At 40.3% G+C, this 25,926-nt stretch overlaps 1 protein-coding gene across 3 annotated transcripts in view; it reads right to left on the bottom strand.

Annotated features, from left to right (window-relative positions):
* Window positions 1-17,118: 17,118 nt before the first annotated feature.
* Window positions 17,119-25,926, bottom strand: part of ANKRD44 (ankyrin repeat domain 44) — a 306,969-nt gene continuing 298,161 nt past the window's right edge. Inside the window, exons 25-27 of one of the 3 annotated variants that reach the window (XM_036254346.1) lie at window positions 25,064-25,146; window positions 23,683-23,774; window positions 17,119-21,377 (exon numbers count right to left, since the gene is read on the bottom strand). In XM_036254346.1, coding sequence (XP_036110239.1) covers window positions 21,130-21,377; window positions 23,683-23,774; window positions 25,064-25,146 — 423 coding nt within the window. In that variant the 3' untranslated portion in view covers window positions 17,119-21,129. The remainder of the gene's footprint in view (window positions 21,378-23,682; window positions 23,775-25,063; window positions 25,147-25,926) is intronic. The other 2 variants (XM_036254347.1, XM_036254348.1) reach the window with 2 other exon arrangements.

Genomic DNA, 25,926 nt, shown 5'->3' with positions numbered 1-25,926 from the left:
TGATATCTATTTATTTTTTTGTCAGTTAAGGTAAGCTAATTTATGCTTCAGTAACAACCTGAAAATCTCCACTGCTTATAATGACAACGCTTACTTCTTCCCCATGCTGCCTGTCCATCCCAGCAATTAAGGTCGCTACATTCTTCATAACACTCTGGAACCCGTACACATGACAGTGGTTCCATCTCAAGACAAGCTTCCACGCCTACAGCAGCGTGAACGGGCCCTTAAACCCTCTGCCTAGAAAGTGCCACACTCCATTTCTGCTTATATTTTACTGGCTGAAGGAGGTCAAATGACCTCATCGGAGGGCAAGGCCTCAAGTATTTGTGAACAATAGTATAGCCTACCACATCTGTATCGCTAAATATTAAGGGGAAGGGTAGGGATAGGAAAGTAATTCATTAAAACAAGTGGTTATCATAAGGTGGTGAGAATATAAACACATTTTTTCCCATATGTTTTTCAATATTTCCCAATTTTATAAGCAAACATATATGACTTCTACTTTTTGTTTTCTTTTTTTTTTTTACCCCAGTAACATATTAATATATTCTATAAATAACTTAAGTATAGAGTGAAGTGAGAATTCCCCTTCACATCACCTTATTCTAATCCCTGACCCTCCCGCCCCACTCCCAGAAGTAATCATTGTGTCAAAACTGATTGTCTTCATATATGCAGTCACAACATAAATGTGAATTCACATGAATTATTTCTATGAGAGAAAATATTTAAAACAGCATGTAAATTAATCAATATGCATCCTAGTTTAAAAAACTGTTTTCTTATAGAAAATGCATAATTCAACCATACCAGTTCAATGTCCTTAACAGCCTACTCCCACCTTGTGAACTTACCTGCTGGTAATCCACAGTCTGCTTCTCTGCTTCTCCTGTCCTTCCAGTGTGTTCGACTTTCTGACTTGCTCTTACCTGTTCTCCACGGCTGATTTTTCACTTTGGAGCTTCTCTCTACTCCACTCAGAAGCCATGGAGACTCCAAATCAGGGATACAGTTTCTGAGACATTGTGTAGGAAATCTAAACTTATAACCTGTTGGCAAACATTACATAGACTAAAAATCCATAAATAATCAGAAAAGTGATCTGCATTGGAATATACGCAGAGAGAGACACTGCAGAGAAATGGCATTTAGATGTTTCTATAGTTTCGTATACTATTTCTATCCCCTTACTTCCAAAAGACATACAAAAATTGCTTCTAACAAAACCTCATATTCAGTGGATAGTTAAAATAAAAATACTGGAAAAAGCGGAACAGCATTTTTCAAAGTGTGTTTCATAGAATGGGTATAGGCAGCCTGTGAAAAATAAAGTTCTATGTCCGAATAGGCTTGAGAAATACTTTAAATGAAACAGGATTCTGTTTCAGAACTGTGCAGAGCCTTTGGGTGCTAGTGAGTGTGGCGAATGAACACGAAGAGGAGGGCGTATGCAACCCCCTGACTCAAGCACCCTTTCTGCTGTGATGAGAAAGCAGCTAATCAGCACAGGTGCTCTGCGCCTGCCCCCTTTTCTTCAGGGACTGAGGTTTAACAAAACTGGCCATTTTTACTGCATCATTGTTTTGCTACAAGTGTGTGAAAGCACAGAACGCGGTGACGCCAGGAGACACAGTCGTGCTGAGGTGCCAGCAGTGTCACCCACTATCAAACTTGAAGTGAAAAAGGCAGTTAGTCTTAGAATTATTATGAAAATAGCTTTGACCTTGTGAACCCCTTGAGAGGGTTGCTTGGATGCCAAGGGTCTGCAGGCCACATTTTGAGAAAAGTTGACATAGAAAAGAGGAAGGGGTGGTGGTGGAATTGGCCAGTGGGGGATAAAATCCAGGCACCTGGGCCTTTAACTGAGATTGAGGAGAAAACTGGAGAGTGTCCAAACTGTTTATTACACATTTAGGTTAGGGGGACTGAAGACATCTAAATAGAATCCATCTTTGGAAGCAGGTAGTTACAGCACATAAAAAATGGTATTGTTAAGACTTACAAGGCAATGCCGATTCCTGTCAGCCACCTTGTAAGCTTCCCCACCACAGGAGAGCAAAGGCCAGGAAGGCTCGTCAGACAGGAAATGCCGGACACTAGCAATCAAACCATATAAGGAACTACAACTGCCAAAGTAGCACCCCACCCGATCGCACATCCGCATTCCTGTAGACCCAACCCCCTGCCTTAAACCACCAGCCAAGACCCCAAACCCACAAAGCTTACCACCAGTGGATGCATATAAGGATGAGACTCCAGCTCCTAGGTGCTGCCCTCATCAATCCAATACCCTGTGGTTCAGTGATGTGTAGCCCTTCCCCTTGGCTATCCCCATCCCCCACTCCGTTTTCTTCAAATAAATCCAATTTTTCTTTACGCACGGTCTGGGATTGCTATTTAGCCTGGGCGCACACCACCGACTTTAACCTTTCAGGTATAGCCCGCATTATATGACTGTCATTAGTTATTCATGTAAGAACAACTTAATAGTATAAATTAGTTAACATGGGTTCCCAGAGCTACCTCTTTATACACTGGATAATGAAATAAGGGCATGGTACTTTAATTTTGTACAGCCCAAAGCCCATTTCAAAATATGACCCATTTTTTTTTCCCACATTCATTCTTAAGTTTGCAACTTTCTAACTTCATTCCTGTCTTATAACTCATACTCTTAGTGGCCTTCACTTCTATCAAAAATTTCTGTGTCTCTACATCACACTTAGTTTTCCCCTCTCTTTCCATGTGAGCACTGGGGCTTACGTTTTGAATGATTTCTTTCTTTCTTTCTTTTTTTATCCTCACCAGAGGACATTTTTGCATTCATCTTCAGCTAGAGCGGGAGGGAAAGAGGGAGGAAGAGAGAGAGACATGGATGTGAGAGAGACACATGGACTGGTTGCCACCCACACAACCCCAACTGGGGCTGGGAACAAACTGCAATCGAGGTACCTGCCCTCAGCGGGAACTGAACCCTGGACTCTCTGGTCCGCGGGTTGATGCTCCAACCGCTGAGCCAAACCAGCCAGGGCTTGAATAATTTCTTTTACTTTCCATGTACCCTCTCCCCCTCTCACTGTTGTCCAGCAGGCAATATACTAATATGTGATGGGACCTGGAGGATAAAGGTAAAGTAATCAGAGGCTGATTTTGCATGTCTTTGATACTTCGCTCATTGCATGGCAAAGTTCTCTTGTTAGTGATTTGTAGCATTGAGACTTTTAATAAAAAAGGCTTGGCTTGGAGAGTTATTGGTAATAGGCATAATTTAGCAACAGAAGAAATAATTTGTATGATTAAAACATTTACCCTGAAAGAATTTCAAAGTATTCTAGAAATAACCCTCTTCTCTCTAACCCCCACAGCAAGCACCCCTGTCTTCTCTTTTATAGGTGGAAGGGGAATTTCCAGTACTTGCTCCCAGCAGAAAGAGAAAGGGTGAGCACTCCCGAGCAGGTTGGGAGAGGAAAACCACTCCCCTCCCCCAGAGCAACCACTGTAGCTTCCTACAGAGTGTAACCCTTGGTATCTGCCTGGGATAAAGCACATTCTGATCACCTGTTATGCAGCCAAACTATGCTTTTGCATCCTGAAGGTTTACCAGCCTGGGTTGCTGTTAGAGAAAGAAAATGTGAAGCTTTGTTAATTTTCTCAAAATGGGGGATGGGGAGCTCTCAAAGGAAGGAAAATATTTGCAGAAACATGATACCAGTGACTGATTTAATTTGATAGAAACTAGATCTTTAAAGGCTACACAAATAATTGTATGCAATAAACAATATAGGACTCAATTTCATATGGCAATAAAAGCTGATCCTATAAATGAATTACCTATATTGGAAAAAAATACAATAACAAAAAGTGCTAAAATTAAGAATCTGAAAAATAATTCTCACAGGTTGATGTTGTTTCCTATACCAAGTTAACAGCAATTTAAAAGACTTATCCCAAAAGGAAAAGTAACTACAGAAGAATAGAAGTGACCAAATGCGGAAATGGAGAAGGTTAACTGAGGACATTTGATTTCTTCAAGGATGCTGTTAAAATTGGTTCCAGGAACTGGTTCCACAAAGGGCCGTTGACTGGAAAAATGAAAAGCAAACTGGAAAACCCGGGAGTTTGTGTCTTACATTAGAGATAAATTTTACTGCATTATTTCTTTTTCTGTGATGGTGTAGAATACAGTTACTACCAGTACACTAATATGATTTGTGCTTAGGCATCAGCAGCTTTACCCACTATGAAACTTAGCTTGGATCCCTGGACTGTCCTGCTCAGTGAGGGAGGAGGACTATGAAGGAAAATGATGCACAGCCTGATCCAGTGACTTTAAATAGCTGCACCTGACTCAGGAGAAGACATTCTGAAGAATATTCACTTCCCAGGTCTCTCAACACATCTCATTCATTTGGCACCTTGGACTTGGACATTGTTCTTTGGACTCTCCTGTCCACTGATCTCACAACTTATTTTACTCCTAATAAGCCTTTGCTTTGTCTTTCTCTTGGCATCACATTAATATCTATCCTCTTGACTACTGTCGTATTTTCCTCACTTTGATTATTGTCTTTCCATCCTGAGCTTTCTCTCAGGTCCCTCTGTCTATATTCCAACCTGTGGGCAGTCCTCTAACTGCTTGACCCAAAGACCACCAGTGCTTGAGCAGTCACCGAAGTATCACCACCTTGAAATGTTCCTGAACGGTAATTTGGAAACTTGTGGCATTTTCTTGAAAAGGGCCAGATACGACATACTCATATACATGTGCCATTTATACATTCACTTATTGTCATTTAGGCACCATCATGTACTAGAGAAATATATGTGGCATAGTGCCCTGGCTGGTTTGGCTGAGCGGTTAGAGCATCGGCCCGTGGTCCAGAGAGTCCCGGGTTCAGTTCCCGCTAAGGGCATGTACCTCAGTTGCAGTTTGTTCCCGGCCCCGGCTGGGGTCCTGTGGGTGGCAGCCAGTCGATGTGTCTCTCTCACATCGATGTTTCTCTCTCTCTCTCTCTTCCTCCCTCTCTCCCTCCTGCTCTATCTGAAGATGAATGCAAAAATGTCCTTGAGGGAGGATAAAAAAATAAATGTGGTCTAGAAAAGGAGGCAACAGATATATGTACCTAAATAACTCCTAGGGCTCAATGTGTTTTTAGTCACTGTATGGGAAACACACTCTAATTTCCAAGTAGTAATTCAAAATATACTTCACTATTTCTTTATATTTCTCAAAAGGTATTAAAGGGGTCCTAATTCAATTTCCCATATTTAGAGACTTTGACCCAGAGGCTCTCATACACTAATCCTCCCAAATCCTTCCCAGCCTTGGTAGCAACACTCCCTTTCTCTGCACTCTTCATTTATTGATAGATTTAGCTGCTTTTGCTAGGTCCTTACATTTTTCTCCTCTCTTTTCATTCTTGTTCTTCCACCTAGGAAAGATCTGAGTGTCCTTTGGCATGTGGCAGGGAGGGGATGGGGAGTGGGAAGCATAGACACAAGAATATTTCATCTTCATGACACATATAATCAAATGACTACACTGGAAAGTAATATGATAGTATATTCTGGGTGCCTTGGAAACATAGAGGAAGAAATTATTATTTCTGTCTTTTGTGTTTAGGAGACACTTGAGAAGTGGTGACACTTGACCTGGGTCTGAAAACTAGTTCAACAGGAGAGGAATATTCTAGGTAGAAGGACTAACACAAATGAAGGCAGGGATATGTGAAAGAGGAAGATTTCAGTCTTTCCAAAATGTCTATAGTTTAGAGTGGGTGAGTGGTGCAAGCAATGGGAAATGAAGATGAAGAGTTGGGGCAGACACTTTTACAGGCTAACAAACTTAAACTTGTATTATTATTATTATTATATTTTATCCTCATCCAAGGACATTTTTGCATTTATCTTCAGATAGAGCGGGAGGGAGGGAGGGAGGAAGAGAGAGAATAACATCAACGTGAGAGAGACACATCTACTGGTTGCCACCCACACGACCCCAACCAGGGCCAGGGACAAACCACAACCGAGGTACGTGCCCTTAGCGGGAACCGAACCCGGGACTCTCTGGCCCATGGGAGGACGCTCTAACCGCTGAACAAAACCAGCCAGGGCACAAACTTAAATTTTTAAAAATACATAGTTTTTTGGCAGCAAATTTGAAAAAAGAATTGAAGAAGGCAAGGCCACAAGCAAAGAGGTCAGTTAGGATACAATTGCAGTACTCTTGGTATCCTGTAATGAGGGTCTTAGATAGGAGTAGTGAGTAAGAAAATGAGGCCCTGGTTGGCCTGCGGACCAATGACTTGTGGGTTTGATTCCAGTCATGTCAAATTTTCTCTCTCCTCCCCCCCTCCCCCCCATCTGAACGAAAGTGGAAAAATGTCCTTGCGTGAGGATGAAAATAAATAAATAAATAAATAAATAAATAAATAAATAAATAAATAAGGTAATTGGTTCAAAAGATATTTAGAAGGCATAGACGGAATGGGACTTTATAACCAGTTGGATAAGGATAGTAAAGGAGAGGGAGGACTCTAGGGTGTCGGTCTGGCTTTCAGCTTGGAGACACAGGATTAATTTTGATGCCAGTGAATGTGAAAGCTACTACAGGTTGTTCAAGGCACAGAGGAAATGTGTTTGCGTATCCACAGAACAACAAGCTGGTGGAGACAGTTGTGTATATGGTGCTTGGACGTTCTGAGCCATGGAGCACACTGGCCCTCTGACATCCCTCCGACGCCATCCCGGAGTGCTGAGTTAATCTTAATTCTGAAGTCTCCAGGGAAGAAATTTTACAATGAGTCTTGTATTAACCATCTCTAGATTTACTATACTCTTGTCAGATAACTCTTCATGATCCTAAATTTGTTGCCTTGCTCAGAGGAGAAAGGGAACAGCTCCCTAATCTCTTCTGTCTGGAAGAGATTCCTCTCCTGATGGAAGGGCTAACGGCACAGCAGCCTCCCACCATGTTTATTCCCAGCATCTGCGTACGCCTAGCTCCCTGCTTCAGATGGTGCAGGAGCTTGGCAGCTACTCTGTTGACTAACGGATCTGGTCTAAGAATATAAAAATGTCAGAGCTGGGAGGATATGATAAATTACTGACTCAAATCTCCATATTTTACAGTTGAAGAAACCTTTAAGTTGTTTAAGTTCAATTCCTTTCACTCTCCCTAAAAGGATATATTCTTCAATTCTTAATATATCTGTGGGTTTTATTGAAGCATCTCCAAGTTAATCTTTTTTTATTCCTCTTTAACTATGGAGCTTGGAGCCGGTTCTAATGAACAGTATTAACTTATCACTAAATAGAATGACTAATTTATCTCCCAGTTTCTATTTATGCATTCCAGTCTCTTTTCATTTTAAACCCTTTATTGCAAAAACAATGAACAAAAAATCAGAGCAAACGTTGCCCGTAATTGTCACTTAAGTAAGTCAATGTTTTAATTTGTTACATTCTAGTCCTTGTTCATAAACATAATCAACTTTTGACCTATTTTTATGACATAAGAATTTTATGTTCTACATTTAATATTTTCAATTAACATTTTATGTCATGTCTATTTATTTTCCCACTTAACTACACTTTCATGATTTTCCTTTACCCTCCTTCTTTATATCTGTCCTATTTTTGTCCATGATCATACAACATATGGATACCTGTAAACTTACACATGCATTTTTTGTTGATGTTGTTTGAGATTATAACCATAAATATTTTATTAAAACTTGCTTGTTAAAACCATAATTAATATTTCTTCACTACATTTATTGTTTCTAACAGTTTCATATTCCATAGCAGGGGTACAACAGAATGACATTCAAATTGTCTCCAGTTTTTTTTTTTTTTAACTACTCCATAAAGTTACAATAAACATTTTTTTTCCTCACCCAAGGACATTTTTCCATTTTTCGTTCAGGTAGAGTGGGAGGGAGAGAGAGGAACAGAGAGAGAGAGAGAGAGAAACATCGACGTGAGAGGGACACATCGAGAGGCTGCCACCCACACGACCAACCAGGGCCGGGGACAAACTGCAACTGAGGCACATGCCTTTAGCGGGAACCGAACCAGGGTCTCTCTGGACTGCAGGCTGACGCTCTAACTGCTGAGCCAAACCGTCCAGGGCACAATAAACATATTAACATGTGTGTCTCTGCTTTTCTGAAGAACTGACATTCAACTTATAGGTACCAGAAAAGTGTTTCAACTAGCAGCAATACCTTAGACCTGTGCCCATAACCAGAAGGCCATCACTCTGGCCCTCCCCCAGCCCTGCTCCTCCTCATGGGCAAGGAGTCTGTGGGCCAAAGGGCATGTGCCCAGTTGGAATCTGTGACCCTCTTATTAGACTGTTCTTATTTCCAAGACACTGAAATTTCCTACTGAAAGGTCCTGAGCTCTTGAGGGTAGCTTATGCCACATTGCAAACATCCCTAGGCTTAAGGGGTAGTTAAGGGGTGCTCAGGGTATAGACAGAGTTTGGTCAGGAAGGGTAGGTTGTCTATAGGTGTATGCAAGACTTCTGCAGGATGACACTGGGCAGACACAGAAAATGGGTGGGTATTGAGCCACAGGTAGAAGGTAGGAGGTTACTTCCCTGTTCTCTAATGGTCTGACTCAAACTCTGAGGAGGGCAATAACTTTAAATCTGAACCACTTCTAAGTTGTTATGCAAGTGGTGATAGAACATATTTTATCTAACATCTTTTAGCTTGATTTTAAAAATCTTTTAAGTATTTAAAACTTGTATGAAAGCTTACATTTGTATTCTTTCCCAGGACCTGAGAATGTTAGGGGAAGACCTATAAGTTGGTGTCTATTTTGGTTAGTGTCTGTTGGTAGGTATCTGTGCCATACTAGTTGTTAAATATTTTAAATATCACCCTTGCTTACCTGTATTTCTATTTCTGCAGCATAGATTCCCCAAAATGGGATTGCTTGGTGAAAGGATATGTATAGTTGTAATTTTAATGGATAGTGACATATTACCATATTTCATCATTCACATTTAATGTCTCTAAAATTGGCCCTGGCTGGTTTGGCTCAGCGGTTAGAGCGTCGGCCTGTGGTCTGGAGTGGCCCGGGTTCGGTTCCAGCTAAGGGCATGTACCTCGGTTGCAGTTTGTCCCTGGCCCTGGTTAGGTTGTGTGGGTGGCAACCACTCAATGTGTCCCTTTCACATCGATGTTTCTCTCTCTCTCTCCCCCTCCCGCTCTATCTGAATAAAAAATGGAAAAATGTTCTCGAGTGAGGATAAAAAAAATTAAAAATAAATAAATAAAATTGGGATGCATCTTATAATCAAAGAGAAGAAAGCATTGTATTATAATTGGCAGGTTTTTTTCCTCTTTAAGTAAAATAATGGTACATCTTTGCTATAGACTGAACGTGTCCCTCCCAAAATTCACAGGTTGAAAATGAATCCCCAATCTGATAATATTTGGAGTGGACCTTTGGGAAAGTGATTAGGTGATGAAGGTGGAGCCTTTATGAGTGGGTTTGGTGCCCTTATAAAAGAGAACCTGGGGAGTTACCTTACCCCTTCCACCAAGTGAGAATACAACAAGAAGACAGCGGTGGTTTTTTGTTGTTGTTTTTTAGCTATGACACCAAAAGTACAACTCTTGTGCCTCAAAGGACATTATTAAGAAAGTAAAAAGACAACCCATGGAATGGAAGGAAATATTTGTAAATCTTATATCTGATAAGGGATATATATCCAGAATATATAAAGAATTTTTGCATAATAACATATAAAACTAGAACACAATTTGAAAATTGTGTTTGGCCCTGGCCGGTTTTGCTCAGTGGTTAGAGCGTCAGCCTGCAGTCCAGAGAGACCGAGGTTTGGTTCCCACTAAGGGCACGTACCTTGGTTGCGGTTTGTCCCTGGCCCTGGTAGGGTCATGCGGGAGGCAGCCACTCGATGTGTCCCTTTCACGTCAATGTTTCTCTCTCTCTCTCTTCCTCTCTCTCCCTCCCACTCTATCTGAACAAAAAATGAAAAAATGTCCTCGGGTGAAAATTGTGTTTGAATGAAAAATTTACAAATGGCCAATAAGCACATGAACCAGAAATGCACATCAAAACCACCATGCATACTACTTCATACCCACTAGGATGACCAGAGTAAAAATAATTGGGGCTAAGAAGTGTTGGCAAAGACATGGAGAAATTCAAACTCTCTTATGTTGCTGATGGAATGTTGGCAGCTGCTGTGGAAACGGTTTGGCAGTTCCTCAAACTGATAAACACAGACTTATCATGTGACCCAGAAATTCTACTCCTACGTATATACACAAGAAAATGGAAACATATGTTCACACAAAAATCCACACTCAAATGTTCATAGCATTATTGACAATGGCTCAAAAGTAGAAAAAACTCAAATGTCCATCAGGTGATGAATGGATAAACTAATATGGTATATCTATACAATCGAGTACTATTTGGCTATAAGAAGAAATGAAGTACTGATATATGCTAAAACATGGGTAAACCTTGAAAACATTACGCTAAGAAGCTAGTCACAAAGTCCACATATTGTATTATTTCATTTGTATGAAACACCCAGAATAGACAGATTCAGAGAGACAGGAGATAGCTAGGTGGTCGCAAGGCAAGGGGACAGAGGGGAATGGAAAATGACTGCTAATAGGTTCTTTATGGGGTGATGAAAGGTTTCTGCAACTAGATAGTGATGATGGCTACATAACTTTTTGGAATCACTAGAAACCATCGAATCATATACTTTAAAAGGGTGAATTTTATGGTATGTCAATTATATTTTAACATATCTATTCTTTTAAATAAGTGGCTGTTGGTTTTGGCCCATGGATCATGATTTACCAACCTTCTGTTGTAAACCAATATTTATGGTCACAGATAAAAGGCCATACAATATTGTCAATTTTAAAAAAAGGCTACAGCCCGGCTGGTGTGGCTCGTGGCTGAGCATCGACCCATGCACCAACAGCCCCGGTTCAATTCTCAGTCAAGGCACATGCCCAGGTTGTGGGCCAAATCCCCAGTGCGGGGCATGCAGGAGGTGGCCAATTGATGTTCTCTCTCATCGATGTTTCTATCTCTCTCTCCCTCTCTCTTCCTCTCTCTCTAAAATCAATAAAAAAATAAAATAAAATAAAATAAATAATAAAAGGCTACAGCCCTGGCCAATTTTTCTCAGTGGTTAGAGCGTTGGCCCACAGACCAATGAGTCTTGGGTTCGATTTCAGTCAAGGGCACATACCTTGGTTTCAGTTTGTCATGCGGTAGGCAACCAGTCAATGTGTCCCTCTCATGTGGATTTTTCTCTCTTTCTCTATCTCTCCCTCCCACTCTATCTGAAGGTAAATAGAAAAATATCCTCAGGTGAAAATTTAAAAAATAAATAAATAAAAAGGCTACAAAAAAGAAAGAAAAATTGACATCAAACAGTTTGTTTTCTTCCCCGTATATATAGCATATAGCACACTAGTTAAGATTATGAATTATGGAACCGCCTGACGAGGTTTGAATCCCGGATCTGGCCCTTGTTAGCTGTGTGCTCTTGGGAACAATAATCATTCTAGCGTCTAGGGTTGTTGGAAGGATGAAATGAGTGAATACACGTGAAGCCCTTGGAGCAGTGTGGGCACATAATCAGCACTCAGAGAGTGTGGCTCTTTTATTATTCACTTCACTTTGAAAAGCAGCCTGAGTAATTCAGGAAGGTGGTTTTTATTTGGTGTTCAAAAGTTCTGGTCACACCAGAGGTTTAATAAGGATGTCCTCTGTCCGCGCTGTCAGGTCACTATTCGATCACGAGGCTGACAGTAAAGGAAATGAGGGTGGATCGTAAGATATTCTAGAAAATACATTCTTATCTCTAGGAAAGATTGTTAGTACCCTGACAGGTTTTTCTTTTTCAATATCTGAAATATATTGTGAGAATTTAATTAGTTCTTTCAATCTAATTTCTGGTGTCAGCTGTGACATCACAAAGCAAGCTTCCAGATGGCACCCACTGAGCCCTTTATCAGCCTCTTTAGCACTGATGCCAAAACACAAAGGGCCCAGCAGTCTAATCAAAATGTACACGCTAATGGGTAGGCCCTTGCGAATGAAGTTAAGCAGAAAATCAGTTAATTGTCAGGTAACGTTCCTCTGACAAATTTTTTTATAGATTTTAAATCACATTAAAATAGCAAGTGGTAAATCTCAGGCCTGAAGAGAAATGTAAAATAAAAACAGGGCATGGATTTAAAGGAAAGAAATTCAAAAGGCAATTATAAAGCCAAATTAGCTTTCTAATTATTTTTTAAAAATTGAGATTTCAGGGAAAGTTAATATTTTAAAGCAAATCTAATTTTCTCCCAAAGAGCATTAGAGAAGTCCAGTGATTTCAGCCTCTGTCCTCTGTGGAAGGCCCACTGGGAAGCATCCAGTGTCTCATTGTCATCACTCAGATATTCGATGCACACACTCTTTGTGTTCATCCTGCACCCCTTAGCCATCTGCCACGTTTTCTGGAGAGCCTCCTAACACCTCTAGGTTAAACCATATGGTCATAAAGCCTGTCACTGTGTTATAGTTAAGGTCTGGTTGTTGTTGTTGTTTTTAAACAGAAATGCACTTGACCACTCCTACTTCTTTAAAAGCTTGATCCTAATCTTGTAACCGAGTCTGGTAATAAATCAGCACTGAGTGTGCGTCTACTTAAAGTATCTGATGATAGATGTGTTGAAGTGGCCAAATTTTCTCATCATTTTGCCAAATTCTATCTTAAATGGCTTTTGAGCCTGTTGTTAATGTTGTCAGTCTTTGACTTTGTCACCTCCAAAGCCTTTTCCTTCAAGTTTTCTCAACCACCCACTCCTGTGGTTACGTCTTTGGCTTTGTCATCATAAAAACTGCACCACTCTGAAGTCTTGACTTCGGGCACCCCATGTCTACCTCGCCAATTCTAGTGCTACCACTCAGCAACTCCTCCTTCTTACCGAGACCTTCAGTGCAGTGATGGTTCCACTTTCCCACTACGCATCTCCGCCCTCATATCTCCACTCCCCTCCTTAACCAGCTTAGAGTCCATGCCCTAAATAATTAAGTCTGATGAAAGCACTGTAGTTCCATAGCTCCCCTCAGACTTATCTGCAAAGCTCTATCCCTGATAAATTCTACTGTCTTCTTACTCTACACATGTACCTAAACATTTGATGAAAAAATCCACCAGGATTTTGGTATCATTTTAAAACTATGGTCATAAATCTCAAATGTACTAAGCCCTACTCAGCAATCCTCCTCTGCTGCTCTAATTCTTTCCCAAATTATCTTAGAACGTCTTCCTGCTCTCTCCCAGATATCCCCCCAGCATCGACATGCTGCAGCATCTCTTACCTTAAAAACAAGTACCCTACCTGGTGTCCGCCTCATCCTCTGGCTACTGCCTCGTATTTCTCCATTTCACCTTTTCCTCTTTCTCTCCTCAATCCACCCTCTTTGGATTGTTGTCCCAATCACTCTGATGCATCTGTTCTTGCAAAGGTCACTGGTAGACTCTGCTGCTGAATTCAATCATCTCTACCTGTCGTATCTTATTTGACCTCCCAGGAGCAATTAAGACAGTAGATACAACTGAAACTCCTTCTTCCATCACATTCTTTCTTTCCCAGGTTTTGGAGATATCTTGGTCTCTTGCTGACCTCCAAATGTTGGAGTGCCCATAGTTTAGTGCTCTTCTCTTTTGCAATTTATTCCTAAGGCAATCCCCTCCGGTCATCTATAATTTCATATGACCATAGTCCCAGCATCACCCACAAAATCTAGACTATTTACTTGACATGACACATCAGCACATTATCAACTCTATCTTCAAGAACACCTAGGATGTGCCACATTCCCTCCATTTCCCTTGTTGCCACACCAATCTGAGCAACTATGTTTACTTGTCTAGACTATTGCAGTGGCCACCTAATTGGCCGGTAGGGTTCCTCTCCTGCCTCCCTACAGCAGCCAGAGTGACCTTTTAAAAATGAAACAGGACCACAGCCATTTTTCTGCTTCTATTTCTCCAGTGGATTTTTATTATAGTCAGAATAAAATAAAAGCTCTTCTCCTGGCTCACAAAGTATTCTAAGCTCTGACTTCAGAAATCTCTTGATCTCATATCATATCACCCTCCACTACCCCACAGGATTCCAGCCACACTGGCCCCATTTCTGTCCCTGGAACATGGCGAGCTCATTCCTGCCTGTGGGTGTTGGCCCTGGCCCCTCCCTCTCCCTAGAATATTTTCTCCTCTTTACATTGCTGGCAACTTCTTGTCATTAAGATCTGAGTTTAAATGTTTCTATAAGTAACTATTTGTCTCAAATCTGTGCAGCACTTTTTGCCACTCACCTGCATGCAATCTCTCATGGGAAAACACACAACCAGGGAACATGTATTCAACATTACTTCTGAAGTTTTTGTTCTTAACTTGGTAAGAGCTCTTTATGAGATGATGTATTAGAACCTGTTTATATAATTCCTTGTGAAAATAATTTTAAAATATGACCGGTTTCACCAATAATACATTGATGAAGAAATGCTTCAGAAACGAGAGGAAGTAGATGAGCATGAGTTGGGGGAGCGCTGGTATTGAGAGCGGTGTACGTGTACCCCAGGCTGGTATCCCTGGCCTAGTAAATGCTAGTAGCAACCCCTCCTGCCCATCACTGTGCCAGCCACAAATGCCCACATATTTCCAACCATCCCCTGGAGTACTCGAAAATTAATGAATGGCAGAGCCATTATCTTTGCTGCTTTCTATTTTACACCAAATGTAGCTTCAGTATGAAATTGGCTTAAGAGACCATTTACACAGCACTTTTACCCACAATATTTTTGTGTTATGTTAACAGCCTTTTAGCTTAAAGCCTTTGTGCCTTGCAAGATAATTCTGGAACACAATATGTGTGCTAAGTGAGGGACAGATGTTCAGGATTCTCTCCTGACTGAGTGGAACTAGAGAGAGGGGTCCTTCGACAAGCAGTTTGGAGACAAAGTGCCACATCAAGGTCCAACGGTATCATTACGGCAGCGGGGGTCATTATCCTCTTCCTGCTTGCGTATAAGAGCACAAGTGAAATTAAGGAATCCCTACATTTTTCTTGAAAAAGGAAGTCAAGTAAATTTCCTTAACAATGACTAGGAAGATGTTATCCTAGTGATATTATACTTTGGAAGGACACTGTGATTGACCCATTGTGGTAAATAGCTTCCAAAATGGCCCCCAGTGATTCCTGCCTCCTGGTACTGCACTTTTGGTAATCCGCTTTCCTTGTGTGTGTGGGTTGGACCTAGTGGCGGCTTTCTAATGAACAGAAGATGGGGAAATGATAGAATGTCACTTCGGGATCAGTTAAAAAGCTGTGACGTCTATCTTGCTCCTTCCCTCTCTGGCTCTCTGTGTGCTCACTCTCAGGAAGCAACAAGCTGCCACGCTGTGCGCTCCGCTGTGGAAAGGCCCCCTGGGCCAGGAACCAGGGCCGCCAGCAGCCATGAGAACCGAAACCCTGGTCCCACAGCCAAATGAGTGAGCTTCAAAATGACTCTTTTCCTGGGCAACACCATAGTTACAGCCTGGGAGGGACCCTGTGGCAGAAGAACCAACTAAACCACACCTGGACTCATAGCTCATTGAAATTGTGAGGTTGAGAACATTTGTTGTTTCCAGTAACTAAGTTTTGGGGTGATTTGTTACACAACTTTAGATAACTCATATCTCCCAGTCTGCTCTAAACTACAGAAAGTACTCACCTGTGGTATGTATGAGTCATGTTTTAAAATCTTCAAAACTGAAAAACACATAGATTTGTATATTTGAATAAGGACAGGGCAGAGTGCAACGTGTCAGAACATTTCTAGGAAAAATAATAATTATTAAAAAAAAAAACAACCACAGCCCTGGCTGGTTTGGCTCAGCGGTTAGAGTGTCAGCCTGCAGACCAGAGTCCCAGGTTTGGTTCCCGCTAATGGCACACACCTCGGTTGCAGTTTGTCCCTGGCCCCGTTGGGGTCATGTGGGTGGAAACCACTCAATGTGTCTCTCTCACATAAATGTTTCTCTCTCTCTCTTTCTCCCTCTGTCCCTCCCGCTCTATCTAAGGATAAATGCAAAAATGTCCTCGGGTGAGGATAAAAGAAACAAAAACAACCACCACCACAAAACATTATTTTTTGTAGGATGGCACAGAAGAGAGAATATCTTTAGGCACAAGTTGTGTATTCAGATCACTGGATATTTGTATACATACATTTGAACAAATTATATTATATAATTTCTCTGGGATTCAGTGTTTTCATAAAAATGAGAGTGATGGGATGGGCAAGACTGCAAGCACTGTGGACGTTCCATGACCCTGTGACTTGAGAAACTCAGGAAGGCCCCGCCCCCAAATCTTTTTCTCATCAGTTGGAAACTCCATTATTAGGAATTTGTTCCTTAGTACTTCTAGGGACTGTCCCGAAATTACAACTCAAGGGGAGACATTTTGATGGCGAGATGGAGAGAAAATTCTATATATACCTTTAAGAATAGTGAAAAGAAGTTGGGTCTTATGTTGCTATGAAGCAGGTGGGTAGTGGTGGCAACAACAAAGGTAGGTATGGTTGAGTTCACAATTTTGAGGACCTCACAGGCTTCTTTCTTTCTGATAGATGTGATCAAGACAATCACATTTCCCCTCTTACCTTGGGCACAAGGAAGCTTAGAGCAAACTCAAGTTCAGTCACAGCCACTGTGTTAAATTTTATAGTTCCCACATTTGTTTGTACTCTTTGGTCCTGTCCTAATTTTTCTACTGCTCGTTTATCACATGTCTCTTGTTACAAGCCAGCTCAAATCTCTTATGACAAAAGTCAGAGGCATAAATAAATATAATCTACCCAAACATACATGTTTGAGATTTCTTTTCTCTAATTGTGATGATATAAACAGGAGTAGTAAATCTAGATATACACTTCTGTCTTATTTATTTTAAAAAGTTAAGGCTAATTTGGCTTTGGTGGGGGACTAAAGATTTCCATTAGCTGAATAATTGGTAAAATTAGCACAGATTGGAAAAATTAAAGCCAACAGAAACTGCAACAATATTTGTACCGTTTTTATTTGTAAAAATAACCATCTGAATGCATTTCCATAGTATATTACAGTTAAGTACTTCATTACATTATTAGCATTCAGTAGTTGAAAAAGTATTAAACTGTGCTTGAGAAGATTCAGATTGGTTCAAAGTCATTCACTGAACTAAAAGTCATTTTTCTCATTTTTACAGTCATGACATTTACCAGAGTCATTCAACTCAATTTACATAAGAAAACATTACAGACAAAATCCCACTGAAATCATCAAACAATATTTTATGCTGTTACAAATATGTTATGCAAAATATAACACTGGCACCAGATTTGCATCATCGTGCTTTGCAAAGATATATTGCACATGCTAAAGCATAAAATACATAGACAAACTACCCAACAAAAGATATTTGCATTGAGTTTTTAGATCACTGCATAAAAAACGCATAGAATTACATTTTGTACACACACTCAGATTGTCACTATCTTAAAACGCTTTTCCTTATAACACTGACCTATGGTTTACAGTTTTGTAAGAAGAAAGCATTTTAGCACTGCAAAATCAAACATAACTCCTAGAGAAAACTTCGGCATTTTCATTTCCATTTCAAAGCAGGTAAAAGGGAAAATATGAGAAAAGACACTTTATACATTCAAAGAAAGGCTGAAATGAAAATTCACTGGCATTATATTGCTCTGATAACACTCAAATAAAAAAAAAAACATTTCACAGAACATTTTCAGAATATACAAATATAAAAAGGCACTCTAACTTCATACTACAAGACCAAAAAAAAAAAAAAAAAGGATGAGTTCTTCAACCAACACAACAGACAAGCAAACCCAGTTGCTCAACAGTACAAAGAATAGCTAGTGCAGCAAATCCATTTGATGTTCTTGTTCTAATTTAATAATAAAATAATAAATCAAGCAGCTGTTTACTGCCTAAAGTACCAAAACATACTATGGTGCCCTTTTAGTAGTGATACATAGAAATCCCCTGAGCTATTTACTGTAGAATCATAGCAGAGTTTAGGCAATTTGGAGATAGTAATGTATTTACCAAGGATAGGCAGACACTGGCAAACAGGTTAAGTGCAATGAAACATGATCCCTGTGGCTGTGGTTAAAATACAGTCTAAAAATAACACATTTAGGGAAAAGCACTAAACAAGTAAGACTCCATGAAAAGCACAATGTTTTCTGTTGTTGTTTTTTTTCTTTTTCTTAGAAAGCTGCTTTGCAAATCTAATTTTATTTCTCAGAGATGTACTTGAAAAAGACAGAACTCAGAGTTTTGAAAGTCATTTCTTAAAGGAAAAAAAAAAAATGGTCTTGAGGGGAGGGAGAAAGGAAAGGTTGGTTCCGTGCACCGTTCCTAGCAAGCATGCTTTCGTGTCGCTCCTTTGTCCTTCGTTCGCGTGAGCAGGCGAGGCGAATTCACCCGCAGCTCCGCGGAGACGGAGCCGGCTTCCTCGGGCGACAGTCCTTGTTCTCTGTGAGGTTCTACAGCAAACTCAACGCTGCTCCACCACGAAAGCAGGCGTTTCTTCCCCTGCCTCCAACGCCAACTGAGCAAGATTTCCATTCACTTCCATAAAAAGACACCGCAGTAGGTCGGGCTTCTCAGCGTCGGCTCTCTCATTTTCAGTGTTTTGGTAACGAGAAGGTCATTATTACGCATTAGCAATGTATCTACTTTAAAAAAAAACCCAACTCATCTTCTCTAAGCAAACAAAAAATACAGAGGAAGGAGGGGAATTAAAATATAATGTTGGTGGTGCTGAAATTTTCAGTAAAATTAATACCCATTTTATAAGTCCTCTGAACAAGTTCTCATTTGTGAAGAACCCAACGTGAGCTTTTAATTAAATCTGGGATATTAAAAGAGTGAGATTAAAGTCTTTTACATTTAGATGAAAAATATAATACAGTATCTGTGTCTGATCCAAATATGATAGAACACTGTTATAAAAATATCTCACATTCACTACGAAATGGAAATTTCCAGGCTGAAATGGAACCGATTATAAAATGGTCAGACAGTACTCCCCGAATGCAAGGTTTCCTTCCTGTCTCTTCCTCAAGTGGAAAACAGCATGAGCTGGTGATTTGTATTTCTTCTCTTGGTACATGTGCCCACACACTGATACGGTTTCCCATGAGGTTACTGGGACCCACGTGAGATTTCAGTGCATGTAGGATCATCTCTGTACCTTTCTTTAGATCACTTTTGTGCATACAATGCGCTACCTGCTTCGGTTTTCATCTGGCAGAAGAGCTAGGACTCCAATGTCTTGTAAGCTCTAAGCTGGCCACAGACTGGGGCTGAGCGAGGATGCTGTACCCCTCTCCAGTCAATGTGGGAGGTCCCGCGGACGCTGGAAACCTTAGCAGTGGAAATGCTGGCTAGCCCAGGGCGGGCCCTGTGTGTCTTTCTGTTTTTTTGTTATTCCAAGTAAGACACACAGCAATGAAAAGAGAGAACAAAAAAAATATGCTTCCTGGGCATTTGTTTCATTTCAAATAAATATAAACACATTTACATCAAAAGTGTATGAACATTTTCTCTAGTCTGGCAAAAAAATAAGCCGTGGTCAACACATCATCAGTTATAAATGTTAAGCCATCAACTAGAAATCTCTGTCATAAGAAATATAAAATACAACAAAAACTGTTACGCAAAAAGACTACATTTTAACTCCATAGAAAAGCTACTTCAGGTCTCACTTTGAAGAAAAACTGTTTAAATCTTCCATTTTAGACTGAAGTATTTTGGTCCTCATGTACAGCTGGTTGATGAAATGCAGACATAAATGTATACATATATGTGCACATGTGTATGTAAATAATTTTTAAAGAGTCTCATTCTTCCTTTTGCACAGCTCTTCCAGGTGCGGAACGGGGTCCATTTGACCTAGAAGCTTTGGCAGAGGGAGCAGACACAGTATTCACTAGGTTGATTTCATCATCAAGCAACTATCAATTGGCTGTAATTTCCACATCACCCATCTCTACCACCTGCTTTCACTTTCTTTGTTCCCTGCTGCAGTCACACTTTCGTCCACTTGGCATGACCTTGACTGAGACGCTCACTGAACATTTTACTATTGAACAACGCTGATGGTCCTGATGTTTTTAAAAGTTACTATTTTGATTTAAGGACGAATCAATAAAGGGTCGTTTAATATTAAATTTGCATATGTCTCAGTTTTGGTGCAATAGAATTTTCACTTGAAACCTAATTAGACAGATTTGGACTCAATCGCGCGGGGGAAAAGTCACAGGCTTGTGATGGGGAGCAGTGGGTGCCATATTTGTGTTAAATGAAAAAAGTAAGCTCAGTTTTCCATGAATTTTCCCCCTTCATCTGGCAACAAATATCCTCAGAAAGAAGTTCTGGATATTTAAGTGCTTCCTATAGAGAGGACATGAATAATTGGACTCCCTTAAAAAGATTATTACAGGCATTATTTCTGAAGATAAACACTTTTACCTTTGGCTTCTAATGAGAAAGTAAACATTAAAGTGAGAAGAGGTTTGAGGCATTTCCTATCTAGCCTTTCCTTCCCCTTCCTGGGGACATGAATATCACGTGCATATACTTCTGACCACTCACGGCCAAGTGAGTACATGGCAAAAAAACCCCAAAACAAAACAAAAAAAATACAAACTCTTTGTAGGGAACAACAGTTCCAACAGTTCCTTCTTGATGCATTATCCTCAAAGAAAAAGAATTAAATGCATTTTAAAAATCCTTACTTAAAATAAGAGGTAGACTTTCACAGAAATATCTTAGATCTAAGAAAAACATGAAACCAATCAAAATCGGGGCCCATCTGTGTGAATGCTTTGTCCTGGAGCCTAGCCGCCCTCTCTGTTTGATTAATTCCTTCTCTACTGGATTCTGGTAGCTCGGGCCCATAATAATACTTGAACACAACATATACCAGGAATTCAAGCTTCTTTCCCTTTCTCCAACATGCTTGATCAAGGAAAAACTTCTACAGTCCAAAGTCAAAACGTTTCCGAGTCAGAATCATTTTCATTGTACCCATCCTCCGAGCCTACGTTGTTACTGCACAGGCTAACCATGCTACCCAGATTGGAGAGGGTCGTCCTGTTCAAATTGTCTTTTTTAAAACAAACGAAGTTGACAGCCGTCATTGTACTGGAAGGAGAGAAAGGCATCATGGTAGCCAAAATGAGGGCCAGGCAGTCAGCCACGTCTTTGTTAGGAGCGCAAGCCAGGGCCGGGGTGTGACCTGGGCGTAAATGCAGACAAGGCAGTGGTTAGTCTGGGCAACCCAGGGGGCGGAGCATTCCACAGTACATCTCCTACGATCTCACACACGGAGATGTATGTTGAGTTAGAAATCATGCCAGGCAAAAGGAGGAGTTACTTCATGCTAGGGGTGAGGCTACAGAGGACTGGAGGGGGGGACATTTTATGGAGGGTTTGGGGGATTCTTTTTAGCTTACATCACAACAACAAGCACGGTATTAACCCAAAGTTAGGCAGAATTCCAGTCTTCATCTAAGGAACAGAAACACGAAGGGGTGGGTTGGGGGTGGGATGCAATTCCACAGAAAACAGCAACAGGACAACCAGGAAGGTGTTTCCACGGGCGAGCACACACTCACACCATGCGCCTCAGGCTGGGGCCAGAGCACTCTCATTCTGAGAACAATGACTTTCCATCGTAGGTAATCACATGTCCGATTAGAAAAGATACTAAAAATCAGATGTCTGTAAAAGTGAGTCACGCAGCTTTGTCACTTTATGTATATATATTTTATATGAAGTAGACAACAATTAACTGGTTCTAGACAAATGCAATCATTTGAGTAGATCAGACACGGAAGGTACTTGTTGTTTGTAATTAAAAATGTAGTATCATTCAAAAGAAACTTAACAGAACTTTAAAATAGTAATGCTGCTGACCTAAATGGAGCAGATGTGGGAAAACTGCTATGGTTGACACAGAGTCACATCATTCTCCACCATTTAGATTTGATGGGTGCAGTCCAGAAGGGAAAATGATCTCAAAGCATGAAACAGGTGCATGGGGAAAGAGTCACTACCTTATTCCACCTCCATTCTACTGTCCTGAAAGGGTTACCCTGTCCTCTCTGCTGGCCAAAGTTCCTATGACTACTCACTCATTTATTCAGAGGAACTGGCTCAATAAAACAGTTTTTCGTTGTTTTGTTTATCAGCACTTGACCGCATTTCTGCTCCCCGTCCCCTTCATCTGTCTTAACAGATGATTCCTTCTCTGGTATAAAAACAGAAAAGAATGGACAGGTATCTTAACATCCTATTCCATGGACGTCTGTGACAAGTGAAAGAAAAATGATTGTAGTGTTGTCCTAAATCGCCCCAAATGTTCCCAGGTCTTTGGGATGCAGCTAAGCAATGAGACAGCCACAGTTCTACTGGCCACGGTTGTTATTGGCTGGATGAGCCTCAGCTGTATCAGACTTACACCAGAGAAGCAAAACTAATGCAATCTGGTCTCTTTGGTCATCGTGGAGAAGAGCTGGGGGCCTCTACACGCCAACCCCAAGGTTTACAATGGTGATTAGAAGGTGAGGGAAGGTGAGGCAGGAAAACCAAAGAGATGGAGTAACAGAGAACTTTCTGTGCCTCCTAGATGAGTCAGGTTGGGGACAGAGTGGGGAACATGCTAGGGTAAATGGGGCTGCAAAACCAAAACTAACAGGAGTTAGCTAATGATGTCCATATGGCTGCTTACTTCTGAGAAATAGGCATGAGCTGCTAATTCCAATACCTGTAATAAGCAGTTAATTGAGTTATGTTAATACAGTTTGTTATAATACTTTAATTAAATGCCATGATTAATGCCACATTGAAAAATTTTACTTAATTCACAAATATCCAGAAGTCCCTCTTTTTCTCCCCAAGGTTAATAGGCATTACGCTTAAAATGAAAGCTTAATACAATTCTAGTGTTCACAATTTCTTACGGAGTAGAAAGCTTCTATTTGGAGTTGGTTCATTTAGAAAAGGAACGTTAATATAGATCAAGAGAAGTTTCAAGCCTAGACATTAACTTAGAATTTTTATTCACGTTCCTTGAATATCCATACTGGGAGTATGCGTTCTGATCTGTTCTTTAAAAGAGAAAAAAAAAAAGGTTTGATCTCAGAATGAACTGAAATACAGAGACCTGGTTTTTATGTGAGCCCTCGAGCATGCACTAATGATGTGTCATCCCTAACTCTTCAGCGTATGCAGTCAGAATCACGAATACCCAGTTGAAAGCTTTTTAGTGTGTCTAAAATATTTTAACCACCACGCTGAGGAGTTAGACACCAGCTGCTGACATTACATGCAGAATGGAAGGCAGTGGGGGGCCACAGGTAGACTGTGTTTTACAAAGACAGACAGGACAGATTATCCTTGTTTGATTTCTCACACACAGGGAGCTGCCAAGGGGGAGAGAATTGTTACTGCCTTTTTAACTAGCTCCTGTATTTCTCATTTCCTCCAGCGTCACAGCATAGGGAAGGTGACTGTAGTAATCATTTACTTTTTTCACTCACCATTTTCATCGACAGCGAGGACACAGGCCCCTTTGGCCAGCAGCTCTTCCACTACGACCTTCAAGCCATTGCGCGCGGCAACGTGGAGGGGTCTGAAGAAAGAACATGGAACATCAGCTGGGATACGTATTTGTGTGAGCAGGTGTCAATTGGGGAGCCTGTGCTGTTAACGGGGAGCAAGTACTTAAGAATCCATAAATAGTATGTGAAAGTTTTTACTTAAAAAGAAAAAGGGATTTGTTGATCAGATGTTTTCTAAGTGCTAATGACCCAACAGTTCTTCCATGTTTGCCCAGATTTCTCTTCAGCTATTACTCTGCATCGAAAACAACCCCAATGATAGTACAGAGAAAGCCAGAAGAACACAAGCTCTAGTGTGTTTTCTAGAAGGTTCCTTACCCCTTGATTTCCATTCTAGCATTGAATCACTGTTCTACACAGTTCATCAATATGACTGTTTAATATCACCCATAAGTATAATCTCAAACCTCGTTATTACTAAATATTTTACTGACTTTAGAACACCTTAAAGAATGATGTCATCAAGCCCAGTATATTCTGCTATATATTCCATAAGAATATTAATGAAAAAAACCCCAATATTCTTTTACCCTTAAAACAAATACATAATTTCCTAAAATAGAAAATAAAGCAGTTTTTATTTATTTATTATTATTATTTTTGTTAATCCTCAACCAAAGATATGTTTGTTTTCAATTGATTTTAGAGAGAGAGAGGAAGTGGGGAGGGGAAGAGAGAGAGAAACATCAATGTGAGAGAGAAACATCTATTGACTGGGGATCGAACCCAAAACCTAGGTACATGCCCTGACTGGGAATCAAACCTGTGACCTTTTGGTGTATAGGAGGACGCTCCAACCAACTGAGCCACCTGGCCAGGGCTGAAGCAGCTTTTAGATCTTTCACACTCAGGATGACACCAAATTACATTAAAATGTTAAGACAAATAGCTTAGAAACTCTTCAAATATATTCTGGGAACCTAATTTGTAAAACTGTCATTTTCCAGTAAGAATACATAATGCTAATACATTTATACAAATATTTCCCAAATATGTCAGCCCATAAGATTTTCTAACCACCCAGTAAATTTATAATATTACCATAAAAATATCAGCAAAGAAAAACACAGATCTCACAAATTTCTATGAAGGCATTGTAGCACAGAGATTCTAGCTAAAAATGTCTAGCTTGGTCTGCATTTGTAGGTTTGTGACTAAACTTCATGAAGGAGAAGTCAGGACTGTCTTTCAGCACTGTGTTCCCCAGCTCTAGCCTTGCACAAAGCAAGCTCTTAATTTTATTTGTTAAATAAATGACTACTAATTCAGGTCTGAGTCAAACTTGAGTTGTCACACTTACGTCTGCAGTGCATTATTTTTTGCATTAATAAGGCTCTCATCTTGTATCTTGTCAAGTATTAACAAGGCACATTTTTCATGACCCTAATAAAGAAAAAAAAATGATAAGAAACACAGGACAGAGACATTGAAAAGTCCTGGAATAATCACATAATTATGCTTTAAATTTAAAATGAATGCCCTCTGTCTATATACATTTTATAAGGCCATTGTCTGAGTAATTCTTTTTTCTTCTAAAAAGCAAACAGTCAAAGGGCCCTAGATTCTCCAAGATTCGGAATGGGGTTCATTAAGACTTGGTTAATAATAAATCTGATTTGAAATATTTCTAAGATAACTTGTAGAATTAATGTCCAGAGAGCTGAAACAGATACCAGTTCAGCAGGTCAGCTGGTAAACAGAGAGTAGAATTAGAAGTATCCTTCAACATTATTTTTTAAATATAAGTCAAGTTCCATCTTCTTCCTCAAGTCTTCAATTACCAACCACTTCAGTGATCCATATATCCTTGGAATCTGCTTACATCTATCACTCATTATTTACTGCCTTATATTGTAAGAGGATTCTTTTTCAAGAAAACTTATTCATTTCTTCTTCAACCAGGGGAAATGATCTCTGCATCTTATGACAATAGGCAGTTGATAATTTTTCTTGACTAGTCAGAGATGCTTTCAGTCTCAGACCTATGCTCTGTTAAGGGTCACGGCTTCCTGAGCCCCTGTGACCGGCAGCATCAGCATCACCTGGGACTTAGAGATGTTGACTCTCAGACCTACTAAATCAGAAGCTGAATTTTAACAGTATCCTCAGGTGATTCAATGGCACAATAACATTTGACAGGCACTGCACTTATACCGATGAAAA

This window comes from Molossus molossus, unplaced genomic scaffold (genome assembly GCF_014108415.1).
Source record: "Molossus molossus isolate mMolMol1 unplaced genomic scaffold, mMolMol1.p scaffold_m16_p_11, whole genome shotgun sequence".
Classification (NCBI taxonomy): Eukaryota; Metazoa; Chordata; class Mammalia; order Chiroptera; family Molossidae; genus Molossus; species Molossus molossus.
Note: the sequence above shows the minus strand (reverse complement) of the source record. Positions and strands in the feature narration are given on the sequence as shown.